Source organism: Lonchura striata, chromosome 5, assembly GCF_046129695.1.
Source record: "Lonchura striata isolate bLonStr1 chromosome 5, bLonStr1.mat, whole genome shotgun sequence".
Classification (NCBI taxonomy): domain Eukaryota; kingdom Metazoa; phylum Chordata; class Aves; order Passeriformes; family Estrildidae; genus Lonchura; species Lonchura striata.
The window spans coordinates 72,648,783-72,670,462 of NC_134607.1; the positions used below are offsets into that span (position 1 = coordinate 72,648,783).

The 21,680-nt window shown below is 65.3% G+C and overlaps 2 protein-coding genes, 1 long non-coding RNA gene and 1 other non-coding gene across 4 annotated transcripts; 3 read left to right on the plus strand and 1 right to left on the minus strand.

The window, feature by feature from the left end:
- The first annotated feature begins 1,565 nt into the window (after positions 1 to 1,565).
- On the plus strand, positions 1,566 to 3,920 carry LOC144246285 (rheacalcin-1-like). The gene is made up of 6 exons (XM_077783149.1): positions 1,566 to 1,632; positions 2,401 to 2,495; positions 2,573 to 2,670; positions 2,722 to 2,779; positions 3,199 to 3,304; positions 3,853 to 3,920. Exons 1-6 carry the CDS (start codon positions 1,566 to 1,568, stop codon positions 3,918 to 3,920), a joined length of 492 nt encoding a protein of 163 aa, XP_077639275.1.
- Positions 3,921 to 8,877: 4,957 nt separating this feature from the next.
- Positions 8,878 to 9,196, plus strand: CIMAP1B (ciliary microtubule associated protein 1B). Its single transcript, XR_013339959.1, has 2 exons — positions 8,878 to 8,979; positions 9,064 to 9,196. It is a non-coding gene; the product is annotated as a ciliary microtubule associated protein 1B (transcript).
- Positions 9,197 to 10,354: 1,158 nt separating this feature from the next.
- On the plus strand, positions 10,355 to 16,757 carry TYMP (thymidine phosphorylase). Its single transcript, XM_077783168.1, has 9 exons — positions 10,355 to 10,481; positions 10,974 to 11,176; positions 11,253 to 11,351; positions 11,958 to 12,087; positions 12,164 to 12,282; positions 12,948 to 13,110; positions 14,183 to 14,413; positions 15,464 to 15,604; positions 16,585 to 16,757. Exons 1-9 carry the CDS (start codon positions 10,355 to 10,357, stop codon positions 16,755 to 16,757), a joined length of 1,386 nt encoding a protein of 461 aa, XP_077639294.1.
- A 2,326-nt stretch (positions 16,758 to 19,083) lies between these two features.
- LOC144246286 (uncharacterized) lies at positions 19,084 to 20,708 on the minus strand. Its single transcript, XR_013339960.1, has 2 exons — positions 20,669 to 20,708; positions 19,084 to 19,529 (listed from the first exon to the last, which is right to left on the minus strand). It is a non-coding gene; the product is annotated as an uncharacterized LOC144246286 (long non-coding RNA).
- Positions 20,709 to 21,680: the final 972 nt, after the last annotated feature.

Sequence of the window (21,680 nt, forward strand, 5' to 3'; positions counted from 1 at the left end):
GACCGGGCACCGGGGACACCCGGGAGAGGGGACAGGGACCGGGACCGGGGACACCCGGGAGAGGGGACGGGGACCGGGACCGGGACCGGGGACACCCGGGAGAGGGGACGGGGACCGGGACAGGGACCGGGGACACCCGGGAGAGGGGACAGGAACCGGCGACACCCGGGAGAGGGGACAGGGACCGGGACCGGGCACCGGGGACACCCGGGAGAGGGGACGGGGACCGGGACAGGGACCGGGAATACCCCGGGAGAGGGGACGGGGACCGGGACAGGGACCGGGAATACCCCGGGAGAGGGGACCGGGACCGGGAATACCCCGGGAGAGGGGACCGGACAGGGACAGGGACAGAGACCCGGCCCCGCGGGCATCCCCCTGCCCGGTGCTCGTCCCGTGGGGTCACGGTCACCCCGGCACCGGGGCTGTGTCCCGCACCCCGAGCCCATCTCGGGGTGACATCCCCTCAGGGCCTGTCCCTCTGTCCGTGTCCCTCTGTCTGTCTGTCTGTCCCTCTCTCTGTCCCTCTGTCTGTCCCTCTGTCTGTCCCTCGGTCCGTGTCCGCCGCAGCCGCGCCCGCTCCCCCTCCCTTCTCAGATCCCTTATCAAATCCCTTCTCAAATCCCTTATCAATCAAATCCCTTATCAGTTCCCTTATCAATTCCCTCATCAGCTCCCTCATGTCCCCGCGCCCTCCCGGCGCCGTTCCCCCCCCCGGGGGCGGCCCCGGTCCCCTCCGGTGTCCCCCGCGTCCCCTCCCGGCCCCGAGCCCGTCCCGGGGCTCACACGGAGCCGAGCGACCCCCATTCCCGGGGGGACCCCCATTCCCGGGGAGACCACCATTCCCCGGGGGGACCCCCATTCCCCGGGGGACCCCCATTCCCCGGGGGACCCCCATTCCCCCATTCCCGGGGGGACCCCCATTCCCCGGGGGCGACCCCCATTTCCGGGGAGACCCCCATTCCCCGGGGGCGACCCCCATTCCCGGGGGGACCCCCATTCCCGGGAGGACCCCCATTCCCCGGGGGCGACCCCCGTTCCCGGGGAGACCCCCATTCCCGGGGGGACCCCCATTCCCGGGGGGACCCCCATTTCCCGGGAGCGGTTCGGGGTGCCCAGGGGTGCAGTTCAAGGTGCCCAGGGGTGCGTTTCGGGGTGCCCAGGGGTGCGTTTCGGGGTGCCAGCGTCACCCGCGCCTTTGATGCGGTGCCAGCGGCTCCGGTGCCCGGCCCGGCCCCCGCGCCCGCCCCCGGCCGGGCCTATAAAGGATCCGGGAGCCCCCGGCCCGCTCAGCCGGGACGCCGCGGGAACCGAGAGGTACCGGGGGGTGCTGGGGGTGCTGCGGGGTTCGGGGGTCCTGGGGGTGCCGGGGCTGGGGAGTGTTGGGTGTGTCGGGGGGTTCGGGGGTGCCGGGGGGTTCGGGGTTCCCTGGGTGTGTCGGGGGGTTCAGGGGTCCCTGGGGGTCCCAAGGGGTTCGGGGGTCCCTGGGGGTGCCGGGGCTGAGGGTCTTGGGGGTGCCGGCCGCCCCCCAGCTCTGCACGTCCCCCGTGGCAGGAAGGCTGAGGATGGGTCCCGCCGCCTTCCTGGGGCTCTGCCTGCTGGGGTGCCTGGTGCTGCCCCCCAAACTGCCGGGTGAGACCCCCAAACTGCGCCCTGACCCCCCAGACTGTGTCCTGACCCCCCAAAACTGCCCTGACCCCCCAGACTGTGTCCTGAAACCCCAAACTGCGTCCTGACCCCAAACTGCGCCCTGAAACCCCAAACTGCGCCCTGAAACCCCAAACTGCGCCCCGAGACCCCCAAATTGTGCCCTGAAACCCCAAACTGCGCCCTGACCCCCCAGACTGCGCCCTGAGACCCCAAACTGCTCCGTGAGCCCCCAAACTGCACCCCAAGACCCCCAAACTGTGCCCTGAAACCTCAAACTGCACCCTGACCCCCCAGATTGCGCCCCGAGACCCCCGAATCTCACACAGATCCCCCACCCTCACTGTGAGACCCCCAAAGCGCCCCCTGCCCCCCCTCTGCTTCCCGCCCCCAGCCCCTCAAACCGGGCCGGCGGTGCCGTGACCCCCCAAAGCCCCCCCGGCCGGACCCTGACCCCCCAAAGTCCTCCCCTCCCGAGCCCTGATCCCCCCAAATCCCCCCGGGTCCCCCCTGGCCCGGGGGTGGCGGTGACCCCCAAATCCCCCAAATTCCCCCGGGTTCCCCCGGCCGGGGGCGGCGGTGACCCCCAAATCCCCCCGGGTTCCCCCGGCCGGGGGGTGGCGGTGACCCCCAAATCCCCCCGGGTCCCCCCTGGCCCGGGGGCGGCGGTGACCCCCAAATCCTCCCGGGACCCCTCTGGCCCGGGGGCGGCGGTGACCCCCAAATCCCCCCGGTGACCCGCTGTCCCCGCAGGCGCCGGTGCCACCCGCTGTCGCCGGGGCTGGCTGTCCTTCGGGGGTCACTGCTACGGCTACTTCGGGCAGCAGCTGAGCTGGCGGCGGGCTGAGGTGGGTGCGGGGGGCTCGGGGGGCTCGGGGGTCCCCCCCAAGCCCCGGGACCCCCCTGAACGCGGCGCTGTCCCCAGGCGTGGTGCCAGGCCACCCGCGGGGGGCACCTGGCCTCGCTGCACAGCCCCGAGGAGCACCGGGCGCTCGCCGCCTTCATCGCGCGGCGGCCGCGGCGGCGGGACGGCGACAGGGACGGCGACCGGGACGGCGACAAGGACGGCGACAGGGACGGGGACAGGGACAGGGACGACAGCGTCTGGATCGGCCTGCAGCGGCGGGTACGGGCCGGGCCGGGCCGGGCCCGCCTGCCACCCCTGCTGTCCCTCCCCGGTGTGCCCCGGTGTCCCCCGGTGTGCCCCGGTGTCCCACCCCGGTGTGCCCCGGTGTCCCACCCTGCTGTCCCTCCCCGGTGTGCCCTGGTGTCCCACCCTGGTGTCCCCTGCTGTCCCTCCCCGGTGTGCCCCGGTGTCCCACCCTGCTGTCCCACCCCGGTGTCCCAGTGTCCCCGCGGCGCTACCTGTGTGCCACCCACACTGTCATGCATGTCCCCCCCGTGTCCCCGTCTCACCGTGTCCCCCCGTGTCCCCATCTCACCGTGTCCCCATCTCACCGTGTCCCCCCCATGTCTCCCCCGTGTCCCCCCGTGTCCCCCGTGTCCCCCCGTGTCCCCGTCTCACCGTGTCCCCCCGTGTCCCTGTCCCAGCGCCAGGGCTGGCTCTGGGCTGACGGCTCCCCGCGCCACTACTGGGCCTGGGACGGGGACGATGGCCCCAAGGGACAGCCCTGCGTGGCCCTGGAGGACTCGGCAGGTGAGGGACACGGGGACAGGGACAAGGGACAGTGACAGGGGGACAGTGACAGGGGGACAGGGACATGGGGACAGGGATATGGGGAGAGGGACACGGGGACAGGGACAGGGACAGGGGGACAGGGGCATGGGGACAGTGACATGGGGACAGGGACAGGGGACAGGGACATGGGGACAGGGGCATGGGGACAGGGACAGGGACAGGGGACAGGGACATGGGGACAGGGATATGGGGAGAGGGACACGGGGACAGGGACAGGGACAGGGGGACAGGGGCATGGGGACAGGGGCCTGGGGACAGTGACATGGGGACAGGGACAGGGGGACAGGGACATGGGGACAGTGACATGGGGACAGGGGACAGGGACAGGGGGACAGGGACACGGGGACAGGGACAGGGGACAGGAGGTGACAGGGAGGACAGGAGGTGACAGGGAGGGACAGGAAGGACAGGAGGTGACACAGAGGGAGCAGCGTGCCCGGGGCCAGCTCGGGGCTGCCGGGGTGTCCCGCGTGTCGCCGTGGCAGCGCTGGCTCGTGTCCCCGCAGGGTTCCTGGCGTGGGAGGGCGAGGCGTGCGGCGAGCGCAAAGCCTTCGTCTGCAAACACCCGGCCTAGGGGGGCCCGGCCCGCGACCCCCGCGCCGCCCCCGGCCCGGGCCGACCCCCGCCCTGCGTCCCGTCCCTAAACCCGTCCCGACCCCAAACCTGCTCCCGACCCTGCCCCTGCTGCGCTGCCCCCCAAATCCCACCCCCTGTGCCCCAAATCCCACCCCCCGTGCCCCAAATCCCACCCCCTGCCCCCCAAATCCCACCCCCTGTCCCCCAAATCCCACCCCCTGCCCCCTAAATCCCACCCCCCGTGCCCCAATCCCATCCCCTGCCCCCCAAATCCCACCTTCTGCCCCCCAAACCCCTCTCCTGCACCCCCGAACCCCCCCACCCCGCACGGAGCCCCCCAATAAAGCCAGCGAAGCACCGGGACCCCCCCGTGTATCCCCCGTGTCCCCCGGCTGTGTCTGCGCCCCACGGGTGACACTGACAGGGCACAGGGACCCCGCGGGGCCCCCCCGTGTCACCCCGTGTCCCCACATCCCCCGTGTCCCCCCGTGTCCCCCCATGTCCCCCCGTGTCCCCCGTGTCCCCCGTGTCCCCCATGTCCCCACATCCCCCGTGTCCCCCCGTGTCCCCCCGCGTCCCCCCGCGTCCCCCAGCGTCCCTGTGTCCCCCATGTCCCCCCGTGTCCCCCGTGTCCCCCGTGTCCCCATGTCCCCACATCCCCTGTGTCCTCATGTCCCCCACATGTCCCCATGTCCCCCCACATGTCCCCGTGTCCCCCACATGTCCCCACATCCCCCGTGTCCCCCGTGTCCCCCCGTGTCCCCCCATGTCCCCCGCTGTCCCCGTGTCCCCCCCGTGTCCCCGTGTCCCTCCTGTCCTCCCCACGGGCTGGGGGGGGTCAGATGTGGGGTTCTGGGGGGGCAGATACGGGGTGTGCCAGGGGCGCACCCACGGCGTGTATTTTTGGGGTGCATCCATTGGAGTGTACCCACGGGGTGCATTTTTGGGGTTCATCCATCGGGATGTTCCCACGGGGTGCATTTTTGGGATATATCCATTGGGATGTATCCATTAGGATGTATTTCTGGGGGTGCTGGGGGTCAATCCACGGGGTGTATTTTTGGGGTGCATCCATCGGGATGTACCCATGGGTGTGCTGGGGGTCAATCCATTGGGTGCATTTTTGGGGTGCATCCACCGGGATGCTCCCACGGGGTGCATTTTTGGGGTGCATCCACCGGGATGCTCCCACGGGGTGCATTTTTGGGGTGCATCCACCGGGATGTATCCACGGGGTGTATTTTTGCGGATATATCATGGCATGTACACATGGGGTGTGTTTTTGGGATGCATCTATTGGAATGTACCCATCGGGATGTATCCACGGGGTGTATTTTTGGGGTGCCTCCATCGGGATGTATCCACGGGGTGTATTTTTGGGGTGCCTCCACCGGGATGTATCCACGGGGTGCATTTTTGGGGTGCCTCCATCGGGACATTCCCACGGGGTGCATTTTTGGGGTGCATCCATCGGGATGTTCCCATGAGCTGTATTTTTGGGATATATCAATGGGACGTTCCCACGGGATGCATTTTTGGGGTGCCTCCATGGGGACGCTCCCACGGGGTGTATTTTTGAGGATATATCATGGCATGTACACATGGGGTGTATTTTTGGGATACATCTATTGGGATGTACCCATCGGGATGCTCCCACGGGGTGCATTTTTGGGGTGCCTCCATCGGGATGTATCCACGGGGTGCATTTTTGGGGTGCATCCATCGGGATGTTCCCATGAGCTGTATTTTTGGGATATATCAATGGGACGTTCCCACGGGGTGTGTTTTTGGGATATATCAATGGGATGTTCCCACGGGATGCATTTTTGGGGTGCATCCATCGGGATACTCCCACGGGGTGTATTTTTGCGGATATATCATGGCATGTACACATGGGGTGTGTTTTTGGGATGCATCTATTGGGATGTACCCATCGGGATGCTCCCACGGGGTGTATTTTTGGGGTGCATCCATCGGGATGTTCCCATGAGCTGTATTTTTGGGATATATCAATGGGACGTTCCCACGGGATGCATTTTTGGGATATATCAATGGGACGTTCCCACGGGGTGCATTTTTGGGATATATCAATGGGACGTTCCCACGGGGTGCATTTTTGGGGTGCCTCCATCGGGATGTATCCACGGGGTGTATTTTTGCGGATTTATCATGGCATGTACACATGGGGTGTATTTTTGGGATACATCTATTGGGATGTACCCATCGGGACGTTCCCACGGGGTGTATTTTTGGGGTTCATCCATCGGGACGCTCCCACGGGGTGCATTTTTGGGATATATCAATGGGACGTTCCCACGGGGTGCATTTTTGGGGTGCCTCCATCGGGATGTTCCCATGAGCTGTATTTTTGGGATATATCAATGGGACGCTCCCACGGGGTGCATTTTTGGGCTGCCTCCACCGGGACGCAGCCGTGCTTCGCCGGGCTGTGTCCGTGGGGCTCCCGGCGTTCCTGCCGGGCGCTGTCCGTGCCGTCACCCCGGGGCGCTGAGCCCGGCGGGGGCACGAAGCGCTGGAACCCCGCGGCCATTGTGACACGGCGGACCCGGAGTCGCTTGTCACCAGGGCGCCGCTGCCACCAACAGCGCCGTCCCCGCTGCCGCCGCCCCGCTCCGCCCGGGCAGCCGCGCCGGGGCCGCCCCCGTGTCCCCCCGAGACCCCCGAGGCCGCGATGGCACCGGCGGGACCCCCCGCGCCCAGCTCCGCCTGGGTGGGCCCCTGGAGACCGCACCGGCCCCGGGCGCCCACCTCGGCCGCGTTCCGCAGCCCCGGGCCCAAGTACGGCATCCCCGGCGGCATCGGTGAGTGCGGGGCGGCGGGGCCCGGGGGGCGCCGGGCCCGGGGGCGCCGAGTCCCACCGAGCCCCCGCTCGCCCCCAGGCAGAGACCCCCGCGACCCCTCCGGCCGCCGCGCCCCCGCCTACAGCTTCGGGCTGCGGCTGGGGGGCCCCGAGGAGCCGCGCTCGCCCGGCCCGCAGTACCTGGTGCCCGCCGGCTGCACCGCCCGCGGCCGCGACCGCGGACCCGCCTTCACCATGGGCGGCCGCGCCCGGGAGAGCCGGGCCAGCAGCACGCCCGGGCCAGGTGAGTGAGGGGCGGCCGCGCCCGGGCCAGGTGAGTGAGGGGCGGCCACGCCCGGGAGAGCCGGGCCAGCAGCACGCCCGGGCCAGGTGAGTGAGGGGCGGCCAAGCCCGGGCCAGGTGAGTGAGGGGCGGCCAAGCCCGGGCCAGGCGAGTGAGGGGCGGCCAAGCCCGGGCCAGGCGAGTGAGGGGCGGCCGCGCCCGGGAGAGCCGGGCCAGAAACTCACCCGGGCCAGGTGAGTGAGGGGCGGCCAAGCCCGGGCCAGGTGAGTGAGGGGCGGCCAAGCCCGGGCCAGGTGAGTGAGGAGCGGCCAAGCCCGGGCCAGGTGAGTGAGGGGCGGCCGCGCCCGGGAGAGCCGGGCCAGAAACTCACCCGGGCCAGGTGAGTGAGGGGCGGCCGCTCCCCGGAGCTCCGGGCCGGGTGAGTGAGGGGCGGCCGTGCCCGGGCCAGGTGAGTGAGGGGCGGCCGCTGCCCGGAGCTCCGGGCCGGGTGAGTGAGGGGCGGCCGCTGCCCGGAGCTCCGGGCCGGGTGAGTGAGGGGCGGCCGTGCCCGGAGCCGCCCGGCTGAGCCCCGCTCGCCCCTCTTGCAGCGCATTATTTCCCGGAGCGGGCCAACAGGGTGACCCTGCCCTCGGCCCCCGCCTGCTCCATGCGGGCCCGCAGCCGCACGGACAAAGCCCCGCCGACGCCAGGTGAGGGGTGGGAGGGACCCCCGCGTCCCCCCGGGGCTGGCACCCCGTCATCTCCCCGGGGCTGGGCTGGAACCTCCAACACCCACCGGGGCTGGGATCCCCATCATTCCAAATGTTGGACTGGGCCGGGACCCCCAATGTCCTGTGGGCCGGCGGGGTTCCCCAATCTCCTCCTCGGGCTGGGATCCTCCATCCCCCTGGGCCACACCGACATCCCCTGGCCGGGCTGAGGCGCCCAGAGCCGCGGGGCTGAGCCTTCCCTCCCCAGCCGCGGGAGGGTGGAGCCCCGTGTCCCCCCGAGCCGCGACCCCCGAGCCGTGTCCCCCGAGCCGTGAGCCCCCGATGTCCCCCCGAGCCGCGACCCCCCGATGTCCCCCCGATGTCCCCCCGAGCCGTGACCCCCCGAGCCGCGACCCCCCGATGTCCCCCCGAGCCGTGACCCCCCGAGCCGTGACCCCCCGAGCCGCGACCCCCCGATGTCCCCCCGAGCCGTGACCCCCCGAGCCGTGTCCCCCCGATGTCCCCCCGATGTCCCCCGAGCCATGTCCCCCCGCCAGGCCCTGCCACCTACCAGCTGCCACCCGTGATGGGTCCCCGCCTGGCGACCAAGACATCGACCCCCCAATACACCATGACGGGGCGAGGCCCCAGCATCTTCGACGACGAGAAAAAGGTGGGGGCTGGGGAGCAGGGGGCTGGGGGGCCGGGAGAATGGGGGGGCTGGGGGTCGGGTGCAAAGGGACTGGGGTGCTGCGGGACTGGGATCGGGGCTATCAGGGTCCGGAGGGCTCAGGTACCAGGAGTGTGGGGTGCCAGGGGTCCGTGGGGTCAGAATACCAAGGGTGTGGGGTGCCAGGGGTCCGTGGGGTCAGAATACCAAGGGTGTGGGGTGCCAGGGGTCCGTGGGGTCACAGTACCAAGGGTGTGGGGTCCGTGGGGTCACAGTACCAAGGGTGTGGGGTGCCAGGGGTCTATGGGATTGGGGTACCAATGGTGTGGGGTTTGAGGGGTCCGTGGGGTATCAAGGAGCCTGGGGTGCCAAGAGTGCAGGGTGGAGGGGCTGTGGGTCCCGAGGGTGCGGGGTACAGGCATCCAGGGGGTGCCACCACCCGCCCCTGTCCCCGCAGACCCCCGGACCCAACAACTACGGCGCCGTGGACACCAACGTGTACATGGCGCGGGCGCCCCGCTGCACCTTGGCGGGGCGGAGCCGCCCCAGCCCGGCCTCCGGAACGCCCGGCCCCAGCGACTACTACCCCAAGCAGGTGAGGGGCACGGCGGCAGGGACAGGGCTGGGGCGGCGGGGAGCCACCGCCCCGCACCTTCACGCCGCCGCTGTGCTCCCGCAGGACCGGAGAAAAGGCCAGAGCTTCGGTGTGCGCTACTCGGAGTGCGTGGTCCCCGTGATGGACCCGCGCCCGTAGGCGGCGGGGACGGGGGGACACCGGCCGCGTGTGACAAACACGAACCGCAGCAGCACCGCTCGCTCTCCTTCTGCCCCGCCGCGTCGCACGGGGGCCGGGGGTCCCCTAAAGCCCACCCTGAGGGAGCCCCTGGCGAGGCTACGGAGGGGGGACCCCGTGGTGGGGTGGGTCGTGCCAGGGTGAGGGATGTGCCAGCGACCCTCTCCCTGCCCCAGTCCCACCCCAGCGCAGCCCAGCCGGGACCTGGGGGCGTGGGGGGCTCTGGGGACACGGGACAGGGAGGGACACGGGACAGGGAGGGACACGGGACAGGGAGGGACACGGGGACACGGGACAGGGAGGGGACACGGGGCAGGGAGGGACACGGGACACGGAGGGACACGGGGACACGGAGGGGACACGGGGCACGGAGGGGACACGGGACACGGAGGGACATGGGGACAGGGAGGGGACACGGGGCAGGGAGGGACACGGAGGGGACACGGGGCAGGGAGGGACACGGGGCAGGGAGGGGACACGGGGACACGGAGGGGACACGGGGCACGGAGGGACACGGGGCAGGGAGGGGACACGGGGACACGGAGGGGACACGGGGCACGGAGGGACATGGGGACACGGAGGGGACACGGGGCAGGGAGGGGACAGGGAGGGACACGGGGCAGGGAGGGGACACGGGGCAGGGAGGGGACACGGAGGGGACACGGGACACGGAGGGGACACGGGACACGGAGGGACACGGGACACGGAGGGACATGGGGACAGGGAGGGGACACGGGGCACGGAGGGGACACGGGGACACGGAGGGGACACGGGGCAGGGAGGGGACAGGGAGGGACACGGGGCAGGGAGGGGACACGGGGCAGGGAGGGGACACGCGTGTCGCACCTCCAGGACCCTGCGGGATCTGTGGGATGGGGGGGGATCCCTGGCAGGGCATCACCTGCGAGCACCCACGGCGAATGAGAGACGCGGGGGCCGCCCCTCGTGTCACCCCCCGTGCCACCTCCGTGCCACGGCCTCTCCCGTGCCCCGGGCTCAGAGTCCACGGGCCGGAACCGCCTGCGGGCAGCGGGCACCGGGAACGGGGCCAGGCCGGGCACGGGACTCGGACGGGCACGGGCAGGTCCCGGCACCGGGGGGCGGCCGTGGGTGCCATCGCTGCCACTTCGGGGTGGTGGCAGGGCCAAATCGCGGTGCCAGCTGTCCCGGGACAGGGATGGACGCCCCGAGCCCTCTCCCGGCCCTGATCCGCAAGAAGCGGGACGGGGAGCGCCTGGAGGACGCCGAGATCCGGAGCTTCGTGCGCGGCGTCACCGAGGGCACCGCGCAGCAGGGGCAGATCGGTGCGGGCGGGAGGGACGCGGGGACACCGCGGGGCCGGGAGGGGCGACACGGCCGGGGACGCGGTGGGGAGAGCCGCGGGGACACGGCCAGGGAGTGACACGGGCAGGGGGGTGGCAGCAGCGGGAGGGACAGCAAGGGCAACCCCGAGATGTGCCGGGGGGTCCTGGGGAGGGGACACGGCTGGGGGACCACCCTGGGAGGACAAGAGAGGGACTGCAGGACGTGTCATGAGCGGGGGACACAGCTGGGGACCCCGAGGGAGGGTGGCAGGGGGACCCCGGGCGTGGCAGAGGGTCACGGCAGGGGGACCCCGGGCGTGGCAGAGGGTCACGGCAGGGGATGCGGCTGGGTGGGGGTCCCGGGGAGGGCACGGAGGTGGCCGCGCGTGTCCCCGGGTGCCCACGCAGGTGGCATCTGTCTGCGGGGCGCGGCTCAGGCCGGGGACAGGGGAGGGCAGCGGGGAGGTGACAGCCCGGGTGCTGCCACCCCAGGTGCCATGCTGATGGCCATCCGGCTGCGGGGCATGGACGCGGCGGAGACGCTGGCGCTGAGCCGGGCCATGGCCGGCTCCGGCCGGACGCTGGCCTGGCCGCCCGCCTGGCACGGGCTGCTGGTGGACAAGCACTCGACCGGTGGCGTTGGGGACAAGGTCAGCCTGGCCCTGGCCCCCGCGCTGGCCGCCTGCGGCTGCAAGGTGAGGGAGGGGACCCGGCGGTGGGGCAGGGACCGGGGGTACCCGAGCCCCTGCGCCCACCCGTGCCCACCCGCAGGTGCCCATGATCAGCGGGCGCGGGCTGGGCCACACCGGGGGCACCTTGGACAAGCTGGAGGCCATTCCCGGGTTTCGCGTCTCGCAGAGCCCCGAGGAGGTGACGATGGGGGGTGGCGGGTGAGGGGACACCGAGGACACCCCCGCGCCCCGCAGGAGCCGGGCCGGGTGGCACCGCGGCTCCGGAGGGGTGGGGGTGACACCGGGGTGGCCATGGGGTCTCACTGGGGTGGGGGTGACACCGGGGTGGCCATGGGGTCTAACCGGGGTGGGGGGTGACAATGGGGTGCCCAAGGGCTCCGAAGAGGGCGTGGGTGCCACTGATGGGGGACAGGCGCCAATGGGTTGTGGGTTCTCATGGGGTCCCAAAAGGGGGCAGGTGAAGATGGGTGGGGTGGCCTTGGGTTGTGTGGGTGGCACTGGGTGGCACTGGGTGTCTGGGGTGCCACTGGGTGTCACTGGGGTGTCACTGGGGTGTCACTGGGGTGTCACTGGGGTGTCCCTGGGTGTCCCTGGGTGCCACTGGGTGTCACTGGGGTGTCACTGGGGTGTCTCTGGGTGTCTCTGGGTGTCACTGGCTGTCACTGGGGTGTCCCTGGGTGTCCCTGGGTGTCCCTGGGTGCCACTGGGTGTCCCTGGGTGCCACTGGGGTGTCACTGGGTGTCCCTGGGTGTCCCTGGGTGTCACTGGGTGTCACTGGGTGCAGATGCAGCGCATCCTGGCACGGGTGGGCTGCTGCATCGTGGGGCAGAGTGCGGAGCTGGCGCCCGCGGACCGGGTGCTCTACGGGCTGCGCGACGTCACGGCCACCGTGGACAGCCTGCCCCTCATCACCGGTGCGTGGGGACACGGGGCGCGGGGACACGCGGGGGCACGGGAGGGGCGCCGGCGGTGACCCCCCGCCCGGCCCAGCCTCCATCCTCAGCAAGAAGGCGGCGGAGCGGCTCTCGGCGCTGGTGCTCGATGTGAAGTTCGGGGAGGCGGCGCTGTACCCCACGCAGGAGAGCGCGCGGGAGCTGGCGTGGAGCCTGGTGGGACCTCGGGGACCGCCGCGACCCCTGCCCCTGTCCCCTGTCCCCTGTCCCTGCTGTCCCTGTTGTCCCTGTCCCTGCCTGCTGTCCCGGGCCATTCCCGCTGTCCCTGCTCCTGTCCCTGCTCCTGTCCCTGTCCCTGCTGTCCCTGTCCCTATCAATGGCTGTCCCTGCTCCTGTCCCTGTCCCTGCTCCTGTCCCTGTCCCTGCTGTCCCGGGCCATTCCCACTGTCTCTACTCCTGTCCCTGCCCGCTGTCCCTTGTCCCTGTCTGTTCTCCTTCCCACTGCCCTGCCTGTCCCTGCTCCTGTCCCTGCCCGCCGCCCCTGTTCCTGCTTGTCCCCTACCCCTGTCCCCATCCCTGTCCCCGTCCCTGCCCATTGTCCCCGTCCCTGCCCGCTGTCCCCGTCCCTGTCCCCGTCCCCGTCCCTGTCCATCCCTGCCCGCTGTCCCTGTCCCGGTCCCCGTCCCCGTCCCTGTCCCCCGTCCCTGTCCCCGTCCCCGTCCCCTGTCCCTGTCCCTGTCCCTGTCCCCGTCCCCGTCCCCGTCCCCGTCCCCGTTCCTGTCCCCGTCCCCGTCCCTGTCCCTGTCCCCATCCCTGTCCCCGTCCCCGTCCCCGTCCCCGTCCCCGCCCGCTGTCCCCGCCACCCACGCGTGTCCCCGCAGGTGGAGGTGGGCACCCGCCTGGGCATCCGCACCGCGGCCCTGCTGAGCCGCATGGAGCAGCCGCTGGGCCGCGCCGTGGGCAACGCGCTGGAGGTGCTGGAGGCGCTGCAGTGCCTGGGGGGAGGCGGCCCGCCCGACCTGCGACACCTGGTCACCGCCCTGGGTCAGTGTGACACGGGGGACACGGGGGGACAGGGATGGGGACAGCCCCCGACCTGCGACACCTGGTCACCGCCCTGGGTCAGTGTGACACGGGGGACACGGGGGGACAGGGATGGGGACAGCCTCCGACCTGTGACACCTGGTCACCGCCCTGGGTCAGTGTCACACGGGGGACACGGGGGGACAGGGATGGGGACAGCCTCCGACCTGTGACACCGCCCTGGGTCAGTGTCACACGGGGGACACGGGGGGACAGGGATGGGGACAGGGATGGGGACAGCCTCCGACCTGTGACACTGCCCTGGGTCAGTGGGTGACACGGGGGGACAGGGATGGGGACAGGGATGGGGACAGCCCCCGACCTGCGACACCTGGTCACCGCCCTGGGTCAGTGGGTGACACGGGGGACAGGGATGGGGACAGGGATGGGGACAGCCCCCTGACCTGTCACACCGCCCTGGGTCAGTGGGCGACACGGGGGACACGGGGGGACAGGGACAGGGGACAGCCCCCTGACCTGTGACACCTGGTCACCGCCCTGGGTCAGTGTGACACGGGGGGACAGGGATGGGGACAGGGATGGGGACAGCCCCCCGACCTGCGACACCGCCCTGGGTCAGTGTCACACGGGGGGACAGGGATGGGGACAGGGATGGGGACAGGGATGGGGACAGCCCCCTGACCTGTGACACCGCCCTGGGTCAGTGTGACACGGGGGGACACGGGGGGACAGGGATGGGGAGAGGGATGGGGACAGCCTCCGACCTGCGACACCGCCCTGGGTCAGTGTGACACGGGGGGACAGGGATGGGGCTGTGGGGCGGTGTTTGGGGTCCCGCGGGGGTCCCAGCCCGTGTCCCTGTTCGGGGACAGGCGGGGTGCTGCTGTGGCAGTGCGGGATGGAGCAGGGGGCTGTGGGGCGGTGTTTGGGGGTCCCGCGGGGGTCCCAGCCCGTGTCCCTGTTCGGGGACAGGCGGGGTGCTGCTGTGGCAGTGCGGGATGGAGCAGGGGGCTGTGGGGCGGTGTTTGGGGGTCCCGCGGGGGTCCCAGCCCGTGTCCCGGTGCGGGGACAGGCGGGGTGCTGCTGTGGCAGTGCGGGATGGCTGCGGGGGCCGAGCAGGGCCGGGAGCGCCTGGCCCGGGCCCTGGACGATGGCTCGGCCCTGGGCACGTTCGAGGCCATGCTGGGGGCGCAGGGGGTGCCCCCCGACACCGCCCGGGGTCTCTGCGCCGGGACCCCCGCCCAGCGCCGCCAGCTCCTGGGCGAGGCCAAGGTGTGCGAGGAGCTGCCCGCGCCGCAGGAAGGTATGGGGGACCCCCGACCCCCCACTCCCCCTTCACCCCCTGCCCCTCTCTGGGATGCTCAAGACTCCCCTGGATCATTCCCCCCACCTTGGGAGTCCTCACCTGCACCCCCTGCCCCCCATCTTCTGTGCTTGGGGGTCCCCAATCCCCCTGCCCCACACGTTGTGCCTCGAGGGTCCCTGATTCCCAATCCCGTGTTCTGGGTGTCCCCCAAACTCTCCTGCCCCACATGTCCCTGACATCCCCGTGTCCCTGCCCCCCGTGTCCCCCCCGTGTCCCTGTCCCCCGTGTCCCCCCCGTGTCCCCCCCGTGTCCCCCCGGTCCAGCCCCTGTCCCCCCGTGTCCCTGTCCCCCGTGTGCAGCCCCTGTCCCCCCGTGTCCCTGTGCCCCGTGTCCCTGTCCCCCGTGTGCAGCCCCTGTCCCCCCGTGTGCAGCCCCTGTCCCCCGTGTCCCTGTCCCCCGTGTGCAGCCCCTGTCCCCCCGTGTCCCTATCCCCCGTGTCCCTGTCCCCCGTGTGCAGCCCCTGTCCCCCCGTGTCCCCCCGTGTCCCTGTCCCCCGTGTGCAGCCCCTGTCCCCCCGTGTCCCCCCGTGTCCCTGTCCCCCGTGTCCCCCCTGTCCCCCCGTGTCCCTGTCCCCCGTGTCCCTGCCCCCCGTGTCCCCCCGTGTCCCTATCCCCCGTGTCCCTGTCCCCCGTGTCCCCCCGTGTCCCCCCGTGTCCCTGTCCCCCGTGTCCCCCCGTGTCCCCCCGTGTCCCTGTCCCCCGTGTGCAGCCCCTGTCCCCCCGTGTCCCCCCGTGTCCCTGTCCCCCGTGTGCAGCCCCTATCCCCCGTGTCCCTGTCCCCCGTGTCCCCCCCGTGTCCCCCCGTGTCCCTGTCCCCCGTGTGCAGCCCCTGTCCCCCCGTGTCCCTGTCCCCCGTGTGCAGCCCCTGTCCCCCGTGTCCCTGTCCCCCGTGTCCCCCCCCTGTCCCCCGTGTCCCTGTCCCCCGTGTGCAGCCCCTGTCCCCCGTGTCCCTGTCCCCCGTGTCCAGCCCCTGTCCCCCGTGTCCCAGGCTGGGTGCAGGCGGTGCGGGCGCTGCCCCTGGCGCGGGTGCTGCACGGGCTGGGCGCGGGCCGCTCGCGGGCCGGGGACCCCGTGAACCCCCGCGTGGGCGCCGAGCTGCTGGTGGGCACCGGGCAGCACCTGCGGGCAGGTGAGGGGGCTCGGGGACCCCGACACCCATGGGTGCCCCGACCCAGGCCAGCCCCGGCTGCGGGTGCACCCGGGTTGGGGGGATCGGGGGGGATCTGAGCCCCCCATGACCCCCGTGTGCCCCTCCCTCAGGAGAGCCCCGGTTTGGGGGATATGGGGGGATACCTGGGGGGTATCTGGGGGGATATCTGGGGGGATCTGGGGGGATATCTGGGGGGTATCGGGGGGGATATCTGGGGGATATCTGGGGGGATCTGGGGGGATATCTGGGGGGTATCGGGGGGGATATCTGGGGGATATCTGGGGGATCTCGGGGATATCTGGGGGGATATCTGGGGGGTATCGGGGGGGATATCTGGGGGGATCTGCGGGATATCTGGGGGGAATATCTGGGGGATATCTGGGGGGATATCTGCGGGGATATCTGGGGGGAATATCTGGAGGGTATCTGGGGGATATCTGGGGGGATATCTGGGGGATATCTGGGGGGATCTGGGGGGATATCTGGGGGGATATCTGGGGGGAATATCTCGGGATATCTGGGGGATATCTGGGGGGATATTTGGGGGGTATCTGGGGAATATCTGGGGGGGATATCTGGAGGGTATCTGGGGGGATCTGAGGGGATATCTGGGGGGATATCTGGGGGATATCTGGGGGGAATATCTGGGGATATCTGGGGGATATCTGGGGGATATCTGGGGGAATATCTGGGGGGTATCTGGGGGATATCTGGGGGGAATATCTGGACGATATCTGGGGAATATCTGGGGGAATATCTGGGGATATCTGGGGGGAATATCTGGGGATATCTGGGGGGATCTGGGGTAATATCTGGATGATATCTGGGGGATATCTGGGGGATATCTGGGGGATATCTGGGGGGATATCTGGGGTAATATCTGGATGATATCTGGGGGATATCTGGGGGTACCTGGGGGGCTCAGATCCCCGATAACCCCTCCGTGCCCCCGTCCCCAGGCCAGCCCTGGCTGCGGCTGCACCACGAGGGGACCCTGAGCGCCGAGGGCCGCCGGGAGCTGCAGGCCGCGCTGCGCCTCGGCCCGGAGCCGCCGCCGGAGCCGGCGCCGCTGGTGGCCGAGACCATCGTGCCCCCGGGAGCGCTCCCCGGGCCACACCGGGACCCGAAATAACACGGGGCCATGTCAGGGCCATGTCACTGCCATGTCCGGGCCATGTCACTGCCATGTCCGGGCCATGTTACAGCCACGTCGGGGCCGTTATGTGTAGTAAATATAATTCACGCCATTCCTTGTGTTTTGTGTTGTCGGAATTCAAAACATCCCTCAGACATTTTTGGAGGTTCCAGGCCTTGGTCAGAAGCATTTGAGACCCTGGCAGGCAAACAGCTGGGATTTTGGGTTTGAACCATGGAACAATTGACCAACCTTGCAGGAAGAACAAGAAGTCACAAAAGTTTAGATGTTATAGTAGAAATCGTTACAAAACAGAGGGAAATTTTTTGGTATTGTACAGGGGGGTTTTAGCACCTGTCCAGGGGGGTTTTCACTTTGTACATGGGGGTCAGAAGTTCTAAGATGGAGGAAAGTGGGCTGATCCTGTTCTTCCTCCTTCTTCCTCCTCGCCTCCATGTTCTTGGTGATGTTGGCACTCACAGATTGGTTTAGAGTAGAAAAGCACCATTTAATATAGGCAATAGATATTGGGGAAAACTGTAACCATGTAACACGTAATGTCCCATATAAAAGATAGAAAAGCACCATTTAATATAGGTGATAGGCATTGGGGAAAACTGTAACCATGTAACACGTAATGTACCATATAAAAGATAGAAAATCACCATTTAATATAGGAAATAGGCATTGGGGAAAACTGTAACCATGGAACACGTAATGTACCATATAAAAGATAGAAAAGCACCATTTAATATAGGGAATAGGCATTGGGGAAAAACTGTAAACATGTAACACATAAGGTACCATATAAAAGATAGAAAATCACCATTTAATATAGGTAATAGTCATTGGGGAAAACTGTAACCATGGAACACGTAATGTGCCATATAAAAGATAGAAAAGCACCATTTAATATAGGTAATAGTCATTGGGGAAAACTGTGAACATGTAACACGTAATGTGCCATATAAAAGATAGAAAATAATTTAATGTAGGTAATGGGCATTGGGGAGAAACTGTAAACACGTAACACGTAATGTACCATATAAAAGATAGAAAATCACCATTTAATATAGGGAATAGGCATTGGGGAAAACTGTAGACACGTAACACGTAATGTACCATATATAAAATGCCTTGAGACCGAACAACAAGAGCCTGCGCAGTTTTTCTTTGGAAGCACAGCTTGGAGAAGAAATTTTACCACCAGATGAAACCCCAGAGCAAGCCTGGGGTCCTCACAATGTGTAGTAGATATAATTGGCACAATTTCTAATATGATCAATGTTATATTGAATATTTATTAGAGTATACACATTTGTATTAGTATTTCCCCCCAGCCCTCGCAGGCAAGACCGGGTGTTGTGGGTCTGATTCAGGCAAAGGAAGAAACTGGGATTTTCTAGCCAGGCAAAGGCCTGGGAAAGAGCTGGGAAAGAATGTAAATAATTCTTTATCTCTCTTGTTTTCACATTGTTCATAGTTAAGTTCTATCACTGTGCATCAAGCACTCTGAACCAATGGTGGTGGGTTGTTTTCACTTCAGAACCAATGGATTTGGTCCTTGCGGAGCTCTATATTAAAGAACAGGGTATTTTGAATAAAAATGGGAGTTTTACTCTCACAGCCTTCTGAGTCAGAGTTCTCTTCATTCCCCTCCTGCCTCGACAGCAACTTCGGGTATTTTAGAAATGGATTTTCAAGTAAGAAGGTGCAGCTCCCCAGGAGATGAGATGGGCCATGGCTGGGGAGATACAGAAACCCCAGGTGCTGATCATGGCATAAACGACCCGAGATGGAAATCAAGGAAATCCATGTGAATGCAGCCTTCCCATGAATCTCATCAGGGATTCAACAACTTCAGACACTGAATTGTTCCTCCTCATCACCAAAAAAAGAAAATCTTATTACCCTATGGACTCTGAATAAAAGACTGACTGCTGAAATCTTGGCCTCGGGTGGAATTTTCCCTATAAAATCCACATGTGCCAGGATGGAGGGGTGGGCACAGAGGAAACCTCTGCTGGGGCTGACTCCTTGTGGCACACCCAGGGCCGACCCCGGGCTCGGCTCTGTTCTTTCCGTGTGGCTGCCCAGATAGAATTTGACTGCTAATAAAATTATTTTTTATTTTTAATCTGGCTGAATAAATTCTCATTTATAACAGAGCCATGTCGGGGCCATGTCGGGCAGTGAGCTGTGGGCGGGTCTCCCAGTTTAGGGCAAATTTGGGAGAAAAACCTCTGGAAGGAGCCCCCAAAAAACAAACCCACATGGCCCCTCCCCACCCACCTGGTTTGGGAAGAATTTCCTCGGAGAGAAGTGGAAAAGAAGCCGTTTATTTAACAAACAAAACACTCCCCAGCAGCAAAAATAAAAAATTAACAAGCAGATGACAGCAAAAACTCTTTCACCACTCTGAAAAGGTGACGAATCCAGGAAGTCTCTCCCGGGTCTGGGTGCTGGGGGTTGCTCTGGGCACTGGGGATGGCTGCTGCAGATCACAGAGCGCAGGCTCCCGGTGCTCCTCGGGGTTCCCAGGTCCCAGTCCAGAGCAGGTTGGATGGTATTCAGGGAAGGGAAAGGGAAAAAAAACAGTCCAGGGAAAAAATGGGACTGCTGAGCTAAACTAACAAGCAACAGCAAAGGCAAAAGCAGAAGCAAGTAAAGCAAAGCAAAGCCAGCACCAGGCTCTTGTAGACAGCAGAGCATGGGGAGGTGAGCCGGCTGATAACCAGAGAAACCAAACCTTCACTCTCCGAGTCGGTTCTGAAAGCGCAGAACAGAAAATCAGACATGAACAGGATATCAGACATACACAGAATATCAAACAAAACAGAATATCAGACATGAACAGGATATCAGACATACACAGAATATCAAATAAAAACAGAATATCAGACATGAACAGGATATCAGACATACACAGAATATCAAACAAAACAGAATATCAGACATGAACAGGATATCAGACATACACAGAATATCAAATAAAAACAGAATATCAGACATGAACAGGATATCAGACATACACAGAATATCAGACATACACAGAATATCAAACATACAAAGAATATCAAACAAAAACAGAATATCAAACAAAAACAGAATATCAAACATACACAGAGTATCAGACATACACAGAATATCAAACAAACATACACAGAATATCAAACATGAACAGAATATCAGACATACACAGAATATCAAACATACAAAGAATATCAAACAAAAACAGAATATCAAACATACACAGAATATCAGACATACACAGAATATCAAATAAACATACACAGAATATCAAACATGAACAGAGTATCAAACAAAAACAGAATATCAAACATACACAGAATATCAAACATACACAGAATATCAGACATACACAGAATATCAAACATGAACAGAATATCAGACATACACAGAATATCAGACATACACAGAATATCAGACATGAACAGAGTATCAAACATACACAGAATATCAAACAAAAACAGAATATCAAACATACACAGAATATCAAACATACACAGAGTATCAAACAAAAACAGAATATCAAACATACACAGAATATCAAACAAAAACAGAATATCAAACATACACAGAATATCAAACATACACAGAATATCAAACAAACATACACAGAATATCAAACATACACAGAGTATCAAACATACACAGAATATCAAACATACACAGAGTATCAAACATACACAGAATATCAAACAAAAACAGAATATCAAACATACACAGAATATCAAACATACACAGAATATCAAACATGAACAGAGTATCAAACAAAAACAGAATATCAAACATACACAGAATATCAAACATACACAGAATATCAGACATGAACAGAGTATCAAACATACACAGAATATCAAACAAAAACAGAATATCAAACATACACAGAACCCACGGCCGGGGACACCGGCGCCATGACGTCACCCCAGCACGGCCGGCCACGCCCCGCCGTGGCCACGCCCCCATTGGCCACGCCCCTCGCGGTTTGGCCACGCCCCTCGAATCACGCGCGCCATCTGCGGTCACGCCCTCGTATTGGCCACGCCCCTCGTGGTTTGGCCACGCCCCCCGCATCGGGCGCACCATCTGCGGTCACGCCCCGTTCCGCCGTGGCCACGCCCCTTCCGCCGGTGGCCCCGCCCCTCCCGGTACTTCCGGCGGCGGCGGCGGCGCGGCAGCGGCGGGCGGAGGTCCCAGGTCAGCGGGGACGGCGCTCCGCGGGCGGCAGGAGGGGTCAGGGGGCTTTTCGGGGTGGGCTGAGGGGCCAGGGGACATTTGGGGGACAGCGTTGGGGTCGAAGTGCATCGGGAGAGGTGGGATGAGGAGTCAGGGGGCGTTTGGGGCACGGGGCTGCAGGGTCCAGGTGATGATGGGATGAGGGATTAGGGAGCATTTGGGGCACGGGGCTGGGGGGTCAGGGAGCATTTGGGGCACGGGGCTGGGGGGTCAGGGAGCATTTGGGGTACAGGCTGCGGGGTCCAGGGGATGGGATGAAGGGGTCAGGGAGCATTTGGGGCACAGGCTGCGGGGTCCAGGGTATGATGGGCTGGGGGGTCAGGGAGCATTTGGGGCACGGGGCTGGGGGGTCAGGGAGCATTTGGGGTACAGGCTGCGGGGTCCAGGTGATGATGGGCTGAGGGGTCAGGGAGCATTTGGGGCACAGGGCTGGGGGGTCAGGGAGCATTTGGGGCACGGGGCTGGGGGGTCAGGGAGCATTTGGGGCACGGGGCTGGGGGGTCAGGGAGCATTTGGGGCATGGGGCTGCGGGGTCCAGGTGATGATGGGATGAGGGGTCAGGGAGCATTTGGGGCATGGGGCTGCGGGTCCAAGGGGTGGGCTGAGGGGTCAGGGAGCATTTGGGGCACAGGCTGCGGGGCCCAGGGTATGACGGGATGA

What these genes read in the sequence shown, in the direction of transcription:
- LOC144246285 (XM_077783149.1), top strand. Translation starts at nt 1,566, where the DNA reads ATGGGTCCCGCCGCCTTCCTGGGGCTCTGCCTGCTGGGGTGCCTGGTG. An exon ending in ATCGCGCGGCGGCCGCGGCG is followed by an intron (nt 2,671 to 2,721) that starts GCGGGACGGCGA and finishes GGACGGCGACAG; the next exon opens with GGACGGGGACAGGGACAGGG. An exon ending in GCCTGCAGCGGCGGGTACGG is followed by an intron (nt 2,780 to 3,198) that starts GCCGGGCCGGGC and finishes TCCCTGTCCCAG; the next exon opens with CGCCAGGGCTGGCTCTGGGC.
- TYMP (XM_077783168.1), top strand. Translation starts at nt 10,355, where the DNA reads ATGGACGCCCCGAGCCCTCTCCCGGCCCTGATCCGCAAGAAGCGGGAC. An exon ending in TGGCCGCCTGCGGCTGCAAG is followed by an intron (nt 11,177 to 11,252) that starts GTGAGGGAGGGG and finishes GCCCACCCGCAG; the next exon opens with GTGCCCATGATCAGCGGGCG. An exon ending in CAGCCTGCCCCTCATCACCG is followed by an intron (nt 12,088 to 12,163) that starts GTGCGTGGGGAC and finishes CGCCCGGCCCAG; the next exon opens with CCTCCATCCTCAGCAAGAAG.